This window comes from Poecilia reticulata, chromosome 6 (assembly GCF_904066995.2).
Source record: "Poecilia reticulata chromosome 6, P_reticulata-male-v2, whole genome shotgun sequence".
Taxonomy (NCBI): domain Eukaryota; kingdom Metazoa; phylum Chordata; class Actinopteri; order Cyprinodontiformes; family Poeciliidae; genus Poecilia; species Poecilia reticulata.
This window is the reverse complement of record NC_088835.1, coordinates 13,924,336-13,937,651: the sequence shown is the minus strand read 5'-3', so window position 1 is coordinate 13,937,651 and position 13,316 is coordinate 13,924,336. Positions and strand designations below refer to the sequence as shown.

Sequence of the window (13,316 nt, the reverse complement as noted above, 5' to 3'; positions counted from 1 at the left end):
TCTATTATTACAGACGAATCAGATTGTCTTTTAGCAAGTAGAATGAAAAAGACTTTAAAATAAGCAAAGGTTTTTGAGACTTACTATGGTACACTTGCATATTTTGATTGATAAGTCTACCCTATAGAATGTTGATTTAACCTGTGTAATCTTAGGGAGATTTAAAGAGACCTGATAAGACCCAGAAGCTTTAACTAACTTTGATGTTCATGATGACCCAGATGGATAGAATGACCAAATGCTCACACCTCCTGTTGGTAATTTTATTTTATTTATTTATTTATTTTTAAGGAAAGGCTAAGATAGACTGGCTGAGAAACAACTGCCTTTGTTCTATAATCCAGTGTACCTTTGTACTATAGATTTTTTTTAAACATTTTTTTTTCATGTTGAAAGGCAAAGAGTCCTAATATAAGGTCTTTATATTGGGACTTTTAAATCATCAAAGTGATCTTATGATAGTTTAACTCATCTAACTTAAGGATCAGCAGCTTTTTCAACCCGAAGAGCATTTTTTGCCATCACTTTTACAAATTAAAACTTGTCCAGTGCTAAGAAACCACCCTTATGGGAAAAAAAGAGATACAACTTGATATGTACTGTATGAAATGTTTTTTGTGAACGAGGCAGAAGTGCTTCATTTCTTTGCTTTGGAGGAAGGTTTCTGTATGTTTAATTTAGAAAGTAGGCTACATCAGCATAATCTCTACAAACGCAAAAGCATCTGAGCATCCTGCTTTGTTTTTCTAACATCTTGTTTCTTTTCTTCTGGGAGTTTTTCCCTTCTTTCTGCATCTCATCACTTTCTCTAGCCTTTCACGTCTCTATCTTCTTTTTTTTTTTTCTAATTGTAAAATATTTAGCAGATTGAATTTTCTCTTTAAACAGTCTGCATAGGCAGGGATGTGATGACTGCAAGCTGAGTCATGTCCGCGAGTCTAAAACATGGACATCTTTTAACCTCGTGGACATCAGGGAAAAACTGACCTGGTCTTATTTTTTTGATAAAATTTTAGAAGATGACTTGTGCTATGTCAGATATGTCTCATGTTTTTTTTTAACCACTTGTATAACATTTCCCTGTGCTTTCAGTCCCATACAAATGGCTCCATGGATTCTCAAACATAAATAATACAAGAGAAGTCAGAATTTGACCCCACTTAAACCTGACATTCGCCTTCAATTTGTTGTTTGTGAGGTAAAATCTCATTCCTGCTTTCTTCAGTGTTGCATCTATTCTAAGATGAGTTTTCAATTGATTATGAGGAGAGTTTTCTTGGGTATTCTGAGGCAGGGTTGAGTAAGAGAAACTGTCTTGATGTCTTCTATTATTCCTCGGGGAAATTTCCAATCTTCATTACTTTCTCTTTCCCTCTCTAAATGATCAGCACCTCAAAGCTGCCATTGAGCATTGTCAGTGAATTCCCAGGCTACAGGATCTGCTGATTCCAGGCCTTGCATCAGAGCTTTTCACTCGGAGCTACAGGTGCTCTGTCCCAGAGGACGTCAGAGCTTCAAACGCACTAATACACAACCTTCAAATGGCTGTGTGTCATCAGCATTAATGGCTGGACATTGAAGAATCAGCAGTGCTGCGTTATCCGAAACTGACTTCCAGAGAGAGAGAGAGAGAGAGAGTGGGCAGTAAAACACCCGTTGTCATTCATACCTTCTCATTAAATCCCTGAGTCACAGAGGAAGCTCCAGACTGAGCTCACCGACTCTGGCATTTACAACCGTGCGTCATTCAGGATTTTATCATATGTTTTTATTTGTTAGTTTTAAGTTGACATAAGTGGTTTGTGTGCCATGTCGTAGATGCAGTGCAGCTTTTTCAGTGATTATAGGTTAAGTTGTCTGATAGAAACCGCGCTCCGGTCCTCATAAAAGTAAATGCGCTCATTGCATGACAACCTGTCTCAGCTGCCATGCTGACATTTAAGGAAATGCAGCTTAAAAGTAAATGTATTTAACAAATAGTAGCAATTAAAAATGCATTAAAATTCCACAACATTAATGTATGTTTGATGCCTTTTTTTAAGACCAGCTTTTAATTTGAAGTTGACTAAAGTTATTTTTGGTTACAAAGTGAGGCCTCGTTTCAACTCATCCTAAAAAGCCATCATCCTACTGTAACAGTAGATGCTCTACTAAATTAAGACTGAACAAAATGTCTTCATTGCATCATTTGCATTGCAATTGGATATCCATCCTGCTGGACAGACTGTCACTGAAGCACACACCTGGCACAGATGGTGATGCATAAGGTGCTAAAGGTTTTCACAGATTATTTGTCTCATACCAAACTGTCACTGCATAGTGACAGTTTCAACGAGTATGTAATCTTTTTGTTTTTATTCAGTTCATTCATGTTCAGTTACATACTGTAGCCTTAATGGCACTAAACCAGTGCTGCCCAGTATATATGTTTTGATTTAGTGGAACTGAAGAACCTGTGCAACAGGACTGCGCTGTGTTTGGAAACACCTATCATATTCCAAACTGGCTGAGTTACAGTGACAGAGCGGGATCCAAGATTAAATCATCTGAAGGATTTTCTTTGATCCTTAGCCAATACCCCAATGAATTATGGTTTTTAAATAATGTGTGGAGATAATCCAGAGACCTTCGTCGCACCCAAAAACCGTAGAATAACAATGCAGTAATCTTCTACTTTGAAAAGTAAAGATGGGAAGAAAGAAACGGCTTGCAATAAGTTATGTTGTCAACTTTTTCCTATATGACATGATTGAGTCTCTTAAAGGTGTTTGAAGTAATAAGACAAAAATCTTGTATCAAAAAGGGTTTACAGTTGTCATAAAATACTTCTGGGGAATTTTATTAATCAGGGTGTTACAGCATTAACGGTTGCAGGAAAACTTTTTATTCTATGCCAAAATGACAACGAATGTCAAGTAAGCTGTTTTTCCCCTGTTGAGTGCTATAACCGTTTCTGTCTCGTATGCAGGTAATATGGGCTATGAGGTTCTCAAAGTATGATAACCAAGATTTATCATTGTGGTCACACAGAAATTAGAAATAAAATGCATGACAATCTAATTGCTCTCTAATTTTCATTTTTCCTTCTGCGGTTTTGTGGATTGTTGTAACAACAACTTTACCATAATGGTGATTAGTGGCATGATTTTAGTTTCTACGTCATGACTGTGTTGTTCTTAATTGGAAATATATTTGAACAATCAGCAGATTAATATCCTTGTGGCAGCCTTCTATTATCCATCTCTGTAGTTCTGACCAAAACCTTTGACTTCATGTTTTCATATTTTATTTAGTGCGACTAATTACATGGCAGGGCCAGGCATGTTGTAAATTGGAGCTGGTAGTCATCTGATTAAAATAGACCTTGTCAAGACTCAACTCATTGTGCTGTGCTTGGTTTTATGAACCTGGTATCTTTCTAGTACTAAGCAAATACTGTGTATGGATCAGGAGTAGTGTTGCGTTTTATTCTGACATTTTATGACATGCTGAGGGCAGCTCGTTTTGTGTGATGAAACAAAGTTGTTTTCAGTTTTACTTTAATTAAAGTTGTTTGAGGAGGACTGACTGAGTGTCTGGCTGCTGGGTGGCAAGTCTAGTGAGGGCAGAAGTGCCTGCAGAAGGCTTAGCTTCAACAATAAATCACTCCTACATAGTCACACATTCACGCAGGCCTACTCATTACCCACTTGAGTCATACAGAAACTGCTCAGGTGAGCTCACCCGTGTTAATACTTCCACTGTCTGGATTTAAGTCTTCAACAAAAACGAATATTAAACACATAGATTTGTTTCTTGTTTGTTTACGACAGTTCTAACACCAGAGCTCAGAAGAGGCAACTGCATGCTAGTATTGAAAATGAACTTCCAAATAAAACCACTTGCTCCCTTGTAACTGTGATTTTACTGTAAATTGCATGCTGTTAAAGCACTTCGTCAACTGCGAAGACGCTTCATAAAGCGAGGCTACATATTTATGTGTATTCAATCGTGGTGGATGTCTTTTCAGTCCTACAGTTTCAAATTATTTACCATGTTATTTCAGACCATCTTGGTTGGTTTTTGGGTGGTTGACTGGAGGCATGCTGTGACACGTCGGTGTTTTGATTTCTGCTGTGGAAGGGAACCCCTCCTTAACTGATGTCTGACGGTGATTGAGATGGATCGCAGGGAGGGAAGGAAGGAGACAGAGACATGAGGCAGAGGGTGAGAGCCATGGGCTATAGGAAACGGGGAGGGTGTGTCTGGGAACTGAGTCGCTTTAACATCAAAGATGACCCTAGTCAAAATTCTGCAAAGACCTTGCATTAGGCCTGTAGACGCTGCACTTTATCATCGTCTCTTCCTGTTTGGCAAAGGAAGGCCTTATCCTCAAAACTCCTGTTCAGGCATATGGAAATTAGAGGAGTACGTCATCCCTTAATGTGAATGTGTGCATGAATGAAGTGCTTTGGAGTCCTCTGGACTTGATAAAGTGCTACACAAGTGCAGACCACTTACCGTTTGTTTTGCTGTGATGGACACCTACAACCCGACATGCGTCCAATTTGTGACTGCCAGTTACACTTTGAGAAATTCAATCTTTGCTCTGCTCAGTGTGATTTTTGACAGAAAATCAAATTCACTTTAAGTCAAGTTTTTGTTGCACATTTTCAGCAGCAAGACAATTCAAAGTGCTTTACATCATGAAAACGTCATACAGCTACCGATTATGAAACATGCAATAAACATCGCCAAAATAATCAAGCAAATACATATTTGTCAATGTTTGATCAACATAAAACAATGGTTAAAGCAAAAACTATATGTTTAGTTAGATAATATTCTGACCTTTTTAATGTTATAGAGATTAAGATAAAGTCTAACACTTTTAGAATAAATGTCTTCTTATCTGAATGGAAGGACAAAGCCGGAATTTGACTTCGAAAACAGAAATCATTGTGTTGATGCCCCAAAAATTATCATTATGGCATCAGAGATTTAAAAATAAGTGAATGCATTTTTCCTAAAACAATGGCATAGTTTTGTGAAAAAAAGACGAAAATCCTTGTCAATGTTAAACTGTTTTAACTGTGCAGTGGGATATATTTGAGGGTCAGTGCTGAGACACTTGTATATTTAACCAGAGCAAGATTTTCTTTACCAACATTGTCAACATGTTGTCAATCTCAATTTTTGTTTTGTTCTTGGGGAAAATTGTCTCAGAATTGATGAAATGCTGATTTGATTGTTTGTTTACCTGTTGCTAGAGATGTCCTAATCTGATACAATATAGCTAATACATTTAATGCCAAGTGCAGATAATTCAGTAAATTATATATAGTCAAAAGGTTTATTTATGTCAAGCATTCGTTTTAAAAGTTAAACTTGTTATTGTAAAGATTCATACTGGTATTAACAGTGTTTATCTGTTAATTTTACAATTTTAGCTTAGAGCTAATGTAGATCCCAAGACGTTTTCCAAAAATTAAAATAAAGATTGAAAGCTTGATTGATGGTATGGCCAGGTATTTTTGATAAATCAAGCACAGTAATGACATATTGATTATACCAGTCTGCCACTGACTTTGGCAACTTCACATTGGACCTCAAGCAACATTGATTATAATCGACTCTTCTTCCTCCACATACATTGTATATTGATTTACAAATGCATCCAACTTTTATATTACAAATGATTATTCTTAGCCAAAAGGACAATTAGCCCTAAAACACATTGATTCTAATACAGGTCGATTTTGACCCACTTATACAAAAGTGTAGGATCTTGTCACCCATCCCTCTAAGGATTAATGGCATCTAGTCAACACAGAGATACTTTTCAAAGCATTTTTTTTCTCATTGTAGTTATCGTATGGCTAAAAACCAACAGAAATAATGAAAAACGTTCACAAACATGGAAAAACTGTTCTGTTTAGTGCAACGTTCTTAACTATATAAACTCTACTCACGAACAAGTTCATGTGAATGCATTTTTGCAAAAATACTGCTTTGATCCAAGACATCTATACAAAAAGTTGGTATTGGTTTTATTTCTTGCAGAAAAGTTGGAAAACCCCCAGGACTCATCCAACAAAGTCGGAACAGGAAACGAGACACGACATATTTCAAAATCTGGAGCCAAGAAAACTTCTGAAAAAGGTGAGCTAATGTCTTTATGTATATCTACACTTAATGTATACATTAGTCGCGTCTCCTGTTTTGCTTTAGAGTCTGCTCATGCATCACTGTATGCTTCAGCTACCCAATTAAATAAATGTTTTCTGCAAAGATGAGAGGATTTTAGTGGCAGAAAGTCATTTGAGCTTGTCAACAAGTGAAGTTTTATTTTTAAGTTAACAAGTGCAAGCTTGCTCACCGGTGCTTTTCAGTCGGACCTCTTCAACCAGACCGTTCTTTGTAATGTTTTATCCAAAGTCTTTGTCACCATATTATGGAGAGAATAAAGACGGAGGCAGCTGGTAAACATTGGTTTTAGAAGCTACAGGCACTCACAGGTTTCATCAGGTCCCTTTCAGTGAGAAGGTTATTCATCCTCTCTTTAACTCTCTTTTTGTATTTTCTTGTGTAGGTGTTAAAAAGGGGCTTGGTTTTAAGAAAAGAACATCACTCGCCTCCTAAGAGATCATCTCCTAAGGAGGTTGTATTATAAGGCACCAGTGGTAGCAAGTGTGAGTGTAAATATCAGACCCGAAAATTCAACATTTTCAGTCTGTAGCCACATCTGAATGATCACTGATGTGTTTTGATAAAAGCGTAGGACTCTGGCTTTCTTTTTTTTTTTATTTGATACAAAATGACTAATATAAAGCATATGTTTTGTATTTATGGTTAGAAACAGTTTGGCCTTTATTTCATGCTTTCTTTAAAGTCTATATCCAATACAAACCTAACGCTACTATTATACGCTCTTGAGCTTGAATATGGCAGGGATTGCAGTGCAGTAGTGTGCAATCTCAAGAAAGATGACAGCAGAGTCTGGGTTTTTAATCTGATTGGTAGTTTGTGTGGGCAGGACCGTGTTGCACAAATTAGTGCCTAATTATGTTTTTTTTTAATAGTGTTTGAGCTAAGTGGTGTTGAGGTAGAAAAATGTATAATTTAGATAAGCTGTTGCTCGTTACATAGATGTGCAATATGCCTATACTGGTTATTGTATAGCATGTGCTTAGATTGATCTTGTTAGCAGAAGTGCTTGCAGGACCCAGAACTGGGTCTGTTTTGAAGCACAGTGTTAAAGAAAACCAAATAAATCACAATCCAATCTCGGTACCAGTTTGCTGTTATCAGTTAAGATGGGGGAAGCACCAGATCTTAGCTTCCTTACTGAAAGAGGTGGCATAAATATCCCTCGACATAAACAGAAGATATATGCTGTAGAGTCCATGACTGACTGTGTGCATGAGGGACGGGACAAGTGAGTCTTTGTGTTCACAGCTTGCCTAAGCAGACAGATTCTTCCCCCCTGAGTAAATATGGTGAGGAACTGATAACATTCATTTGTGTACAACAAGGACACATTCACACACCAAAAGTATGTGTACTGTACGCCCACCGAGCGGTGTCAGTGGGGGTTATCATGTAGTGGAAGGATGAGTCGTTTTGTGAAAATAACTTTGCATTGGACTGTTGCTGTTCACTGTAGCTAATTGGTGCTCAACAATAAATGTTTGGGAAATGAGACAAATATTATTCCTCAGTTAGATTTCCTACAGTTTGGATCCCTACAACTCAAAAGCTTTTCAATGGTGGAGAACCCAAATGAATAACAATCTACGGTGTTTCCACATGCAGACACAGTTCCAGGGGGTGTGAGTTTACTGACCCGTGTGCTGCGCATGGCGCACCGGGGCCTTCTCAGCCCTTTGGGTCGGCAGGGAGTTGAGGAGAAGTGTTCACAAACACTGGCTGTGCCGAGACACCAGAGTCCTGGCTGCATGTTCCGGAGACGAGCCTCGGCTTCATTTACACAAGCTCAGGTAAAAATGTTATCCATGCATCTCATTGTTTAGTTTTCATCTGCTTGGCCAGTACAACGGTGCAGCAAGCAGCCGATTTGCTTAACTCTGCATAAAAACAAGAACTATGCTGTTTGCCTCATTTGTCATCACAATCACCATGAACATGTAACGATTAAAGCACAAAACCTTTCTGCTGGATATTACTTTTGTTATTTTTTTCCTTGCATTAAAAAACCGTGGTGTATTCATAGGAATATCAGAGGTGTTAGACACTCCAACTAACACCATTACTAGTGTTTGTGCCAATCCAGTTTGCTGAACCTTCTTGGTTTCTTTTTATTTTCAATTAATCAAAGCTTATTTAACAAAGCCGATACAACTGTGTTTAGGACTGCCTTAGCTCCTTAAAAAAAGGAGTCTGATATATTTCTCAAGTCAAAGTGTGTCGTCAAAATATAATCCTCACCGTTGGACCACGACCACTTGCTTGAGCAGTTGAAATGAGGCTGGATGGATTGCTACTTTTCCTTTTCTAGTCAATATTTTGAATATTTCCGTTAAAAACCGAGGCTCAAAAGGCCAGACAAATTTTTTTCCAAGTGATTTTGTGTGATTTGTAGCTTCAGTTTCTCATTCCTGGCTGAAAGGAGCTGTTACCCATTGTGCTCCTCAGCAGCTCTGGCAATCTGCTTTAAGGTTTCACATGTTGTGAGATTGGCAACAACAACTGGTTATATTATTTATTGTTACCTTTCTATCATCTCAAACCAGTCTGCCTTGTCTCCACTGACATCAACAAGGCATTTTCGTCCACATTTGATGTATTCCATTTTCTTTTTGTAAGCCTAAGAGATGGTGTTGTGTGAAAGTACCAGTAAATCAACAGCTTCTGAAACACCCAGACCATCTCGTCTGGCGTCAATAACCATGTGAACTGTTTGAACTTCAGCAAGTTGTTTACACGGTCTTGATGCCGAAGTGCGTTGCTTGCTGCCACAATCTGCTGTTTGTGGTAAGCTGTTGAACAGTTGTACCTAATGAAGTGGCCTCAAGTGTGGAGGTTAATAATGTTGTTCTTCAACATCTGCTTTATAGGGTGTGGTTTTTGGTCCAATTTACCAGGAAGGATGTTTCCTTCTCCTCTGGCTTTCCGGGACTCTATTATTAAAATCTCTTTCTTTAACGGTAAAGATTATTTTTAGCTCTTGAATCGATTCTGATCCTCAGAGGAGTTTAAATGCCTCCAGCAAACCTCAAAGAATCAGTCAAATGATTTTTTTAAAGACTCTGCTCAATTTAGGGTCTAATGCCTTGAACTTAAGCCAAAACAGGCTTGAGTGAGAAAATCGCACAAAGTTAGCATGTGACTTGAAACATTTTGACACAACATAGCTTATCCTATTATTGAGCTGATCTTTCCTCATATTTGACAACAAAGGGCTTATGATTATAAAACTGCAAGTGTTAGAGGATACTTGCTCCTGAAAAACAAGTAATTTAAAATTGTGTAGTTATACAATGATTGTGATTTACTAAAGCTAGCTGCTATGGGTTTAAAATAATTTTTTTAAAAGGTATCGCTGAATTGATTGCAGTTTAATGGCATCAGAGTAATAACACAGTTTTTCCTCAGCCATTCAGACAAGATCCTGCATGTGCAGCAACATTATGAAATGCCACCAATTACCACATATATTGGTTGCTTTGCAAGATCTTTTTAAGTTCAGCCCCCAGAAAATGCACTTTGATACTTCAGCTTGTTACTCAAAGGATTATCAGTGTATGGAACCAAAGCTTTATAGAATTATTTTGTTACAAACTTGTAAACTGTGGCTGTGATTGACCTTTGGAGTCGCATGGTGGTCTAGAAGTTGATCATAGATTTATTCCTTTGTTGGGGGATTTAGTTTGCATGGTCTGGAATTGGAAAAACAAAAGTCAAGAACAAGAGATTAATTTGTCACTACACAACTTATGTAGTAAAACTACATAAGTTGTTAAAATATGACAAAATAACCAATGACATTTATACGGTTTTAATATACTTTTCAAATACAACTCATTCTAATGGATTTGTGCTTCTGTCAGTATTTAGAGTTACACAAACCATTCAGAGACTGTTAATAAACACAACAAGGAGGAAATTGATACATTTCATTTTTGCCAGAATTGATGAATATTGAACATCCCAATATTTCTGTCTTTAACAATATGGGATTTATTTCAGTTTTTTGTTTTTTGTCTTTTTTCTTAGGTGAGATTGAAAAGGCAGAGCAAGCAGAAAAGTAGCATTCACCAGCCTGCAGGACAAGGGAGCAGTGGAGAGGTGGCTGTAGCCCCTGTTACTGGGACAAAACCTGCTGGCTGTGGGAAAAGTGAAAGGTTAGAACATTTAATTTTTTCAAGCATGAAACGACAAACTTGCTGCTACTTATTTTCAATACACTTATGAAAGCATTATTCTTATTTGACTTTTGGTTTAGCAGTACTCCTAAGTACCAGCATATTTCAGCTGCTGTTTTCTACATATGTGGATGTTTCATATGAAAAAATATGGACTAGACAAGAATCATCAAGCACATGAAACGTATAGTAAAGCTTTCTGAAGTTCGTGCTCATTTAATGTTTATGATGCCATAAATCGTTTCTCAACATTTTATGATCCTTTTTATTGCCCTAGCTGTAATTCATATGACTGTCTCACTTTTCATCGTCAACATTTTTTATTTCTCACTAAAGTAGCTCAATCTTGATTCCCACAATATATGCTTTTTTCCCTTCAGCTATATAAGGGCTGTAAATTCCCTTTTCTCTGTGATGTAGCCTCAGATTAAATCTGAGTTAAGAGTTCATCTTTTCCAGGTGTTGATGGTCAGCTGGCCGCTGATCAGAGCATCATAGCAAGAAAGGCCTATATAAACCAAGTTCTATACATTAACTTTGAATTATTCAGTAAACATTTTTGTATTTTCTAATATTTTGTCCAATTATCTGGAAAATAATTGGACACACATTTGCTCATAAAAACATGCAAATCCTTCATGATTTGTTGGTTTCCTGTTAATTTATTTTCATTGATTCTCTCTCACACACACACACACAATACACACTTTGCAGCTGTTTGCTTGCAAACCAGGCTCGCTACGTGTGGAGATGCACACTTATTGAAGTGCTCATTTATATGATTTTCTTGGAGCCATGGAGCCTGTTTCAGTAATGCTAAAAATGTCTGCTATTCCACAAAGTCTTCCTGTTTTTGTTTCTTGTTGATAAAGCGGTCAGTTTCCAGCCACAATCAGAATTTCTCAATAGTCCTCTAATCTTCTCATTGTAATGCTGCTCCTTTTGTCCTGTCAGCACACGGCAGACAGCAGAAACATTCGGTACCTTTTGAGTGGTTTGTGTGTTTGTATTTATCTGTGCATCCTCCCCTTTGTGAATGTATGCACATATTTGCACCCATGTTTCAAGAATGCTTGTAATTCCTCGCAGCTTTGCTCTTTGTGTCGGGTGGATCAGGTTATTTGAAGCATGCGGCGGGTCATCGGGGGTCACAAAAGGGATTATTGTTATTGGGTGGCAAATTAGCTGTAGACAAGAGGAGGCAACGGGACAATCGACAGCTTGCTTCAATGTTAAAAAGAATGTCAGTTTGACTGTGTACTTATAATTGTAGTAAAACTGCATTTAATGAATTTGTCCACCACCGTTTTGCCGTAGCTTTCTTTGTGTGAGGTGGTGTAAAATTTTTATGTACTTTCCAGTACATAAAAATAACTCGACTCAAGTTGAGAAATTATTTAGAAGGTAAAAGTAATCTACAGTATGATTACATTTAATGCAAGCAAACCACTAAAAGGTCGTTTTAACAGTTAACTGACAGCAGCTCGTACAGTCTCACAATAATTAAAAGAAAAAGGCCCAACAATCTTGGGACACTTTACCTCAACACAACACCCAAAAGATTAAGACAATAGTTTTTTCCAAATGTTTTTAAAACCAAAAATCCTCGAATTTCAGGATCTATGCATTCATGTCCTGCATTCCAATAATCTATGTGGCTTGTTGGGATTTCTGCCTCTTTTCTGCCCATATCTGACTGATGATTGGGTCCAAAATGTTAAAACTCACCAGGTTTGACTGTAACTTTTCATTGACACAAAGGAAAGTCTGACAATTTCACCTGTTTCTGTCATCATGGAGTTGAAGAATATGCCATCCATTTTTCCTCCCTGGTGTCTTGCAGTGAGCTTGAAATTCGTCATTCTTAGAGAAACCTTTTCTTTTTTTTTTAATGGGGATTTTTAAAGCAAAAATAATTATTGTATGTATTAATCTTGATTTCAGTTTTTGAACAAACATTTGGGAGCTCCTGTAAACCTACTCTTTGTTCTTCTGTTTAAAGATATCAGCAAACCTTTGAGAGATCTGGTACAGGGTCTGTTGGCAAAGTGACTCATCGTCGTAGCAACCACACCATCCGTAATCATGCCAGGGCGAAATCTCATTGTCTTCCTCAAAATGAGAAGAGCTCAGTGGACCAGAATCCTAACTCCAGTGTGATTCTCTCCTCCACCATTCACTCGAGTCCCCAACCCACCAGTGCGTCTCAAAGTGGAGAACCCCATGAAACATTCAACGCAGCTCTCATCAGGTAAGATTAACAAATTACTTTTGCTTGCCAAGTAGCTTTAAATATCAAAAGCTGTTCTACACTCATGGAAAACAAAGGAGGCATGATGTCTTTCTGCTATAGAATTTTTCAATTCTTTCAGTTTTATTTCAAGTATAAAAATAAGCCAAAGAGTTTGAAGAAAAGTTGCAGCCACTTGTGTTGTAGATTCACAACAACAACAACAGCAACAAACAAGCTCTGTTTTCTTCTATTCCACACAATGAACATCAAGAACTCTAAGAAAGTTTCTCTCTGTCGGACATGACTCTGCAGCCAACTCTTATTCCTTTGGGGAGTAAGTTATTTATCCAGTGAAGACATTTAGTGAATGCACAGTATACTACAACATGCTGACTTGACTTTAACAAAGGTTTATATGAATCCATACACCACAGCCTGACCTCCATAAGAATGAGTGTGGAAACTCGCTTTTACCCTCATCGACAATTTCTTTAGAAATATATGTGCACCAAAACAGCAACGTTTTAGGACATGTTAAAAATGCCAGCACTGCTTAGTTTAATTCTAATAGTCATGATTTTCCAAACCAACCCTGCTTGTAAGAGGCTGGGAAGACTCAAATGGTCATTAAAGAGCTCAAACATGCAGAGTAAAACTTTTTTATTTTATTGAGAGATGACGGTTGTAATAGAAAGCTGTGGTCAGAGTTAAAGTCTGTA

At 37.5% G+C, this 13,316-nt stretch overlaps 1 protein-coding gene across 1 annotated transcript in view; it reads left to right on the top strand.

Moving 5' to 3' along the window:
- LOC103466246 (uncharacterized) overlaps positions 1 to 13,316 on the top strand; it is a 48,031-nt gene that overhangs the window by 24,363 nt on the left and 10,352 nt on the right. The window contains exons 11-14 of the mRNA XM_081607999.1: positions 6,043 to 6,141; positions 7,795 to 7,979; positions 10,216 to 10,343; positions 12,367 to 12,615. Coding sequence (XP_081464125.1) covers positions 6,043 to 6,141; positions 7,795 to 7,979; positions 10,216 to 10,343; positions 12,367 to 12,615 — 661 coding nt within the window. The remainder of the gene's footprint in view (positions 1 to 6,042; positions 6,142 to 7,794; positions 7,980 to 10,215; positions 10,344 to 12,366; positions 12,616 to 13,316) is intronic.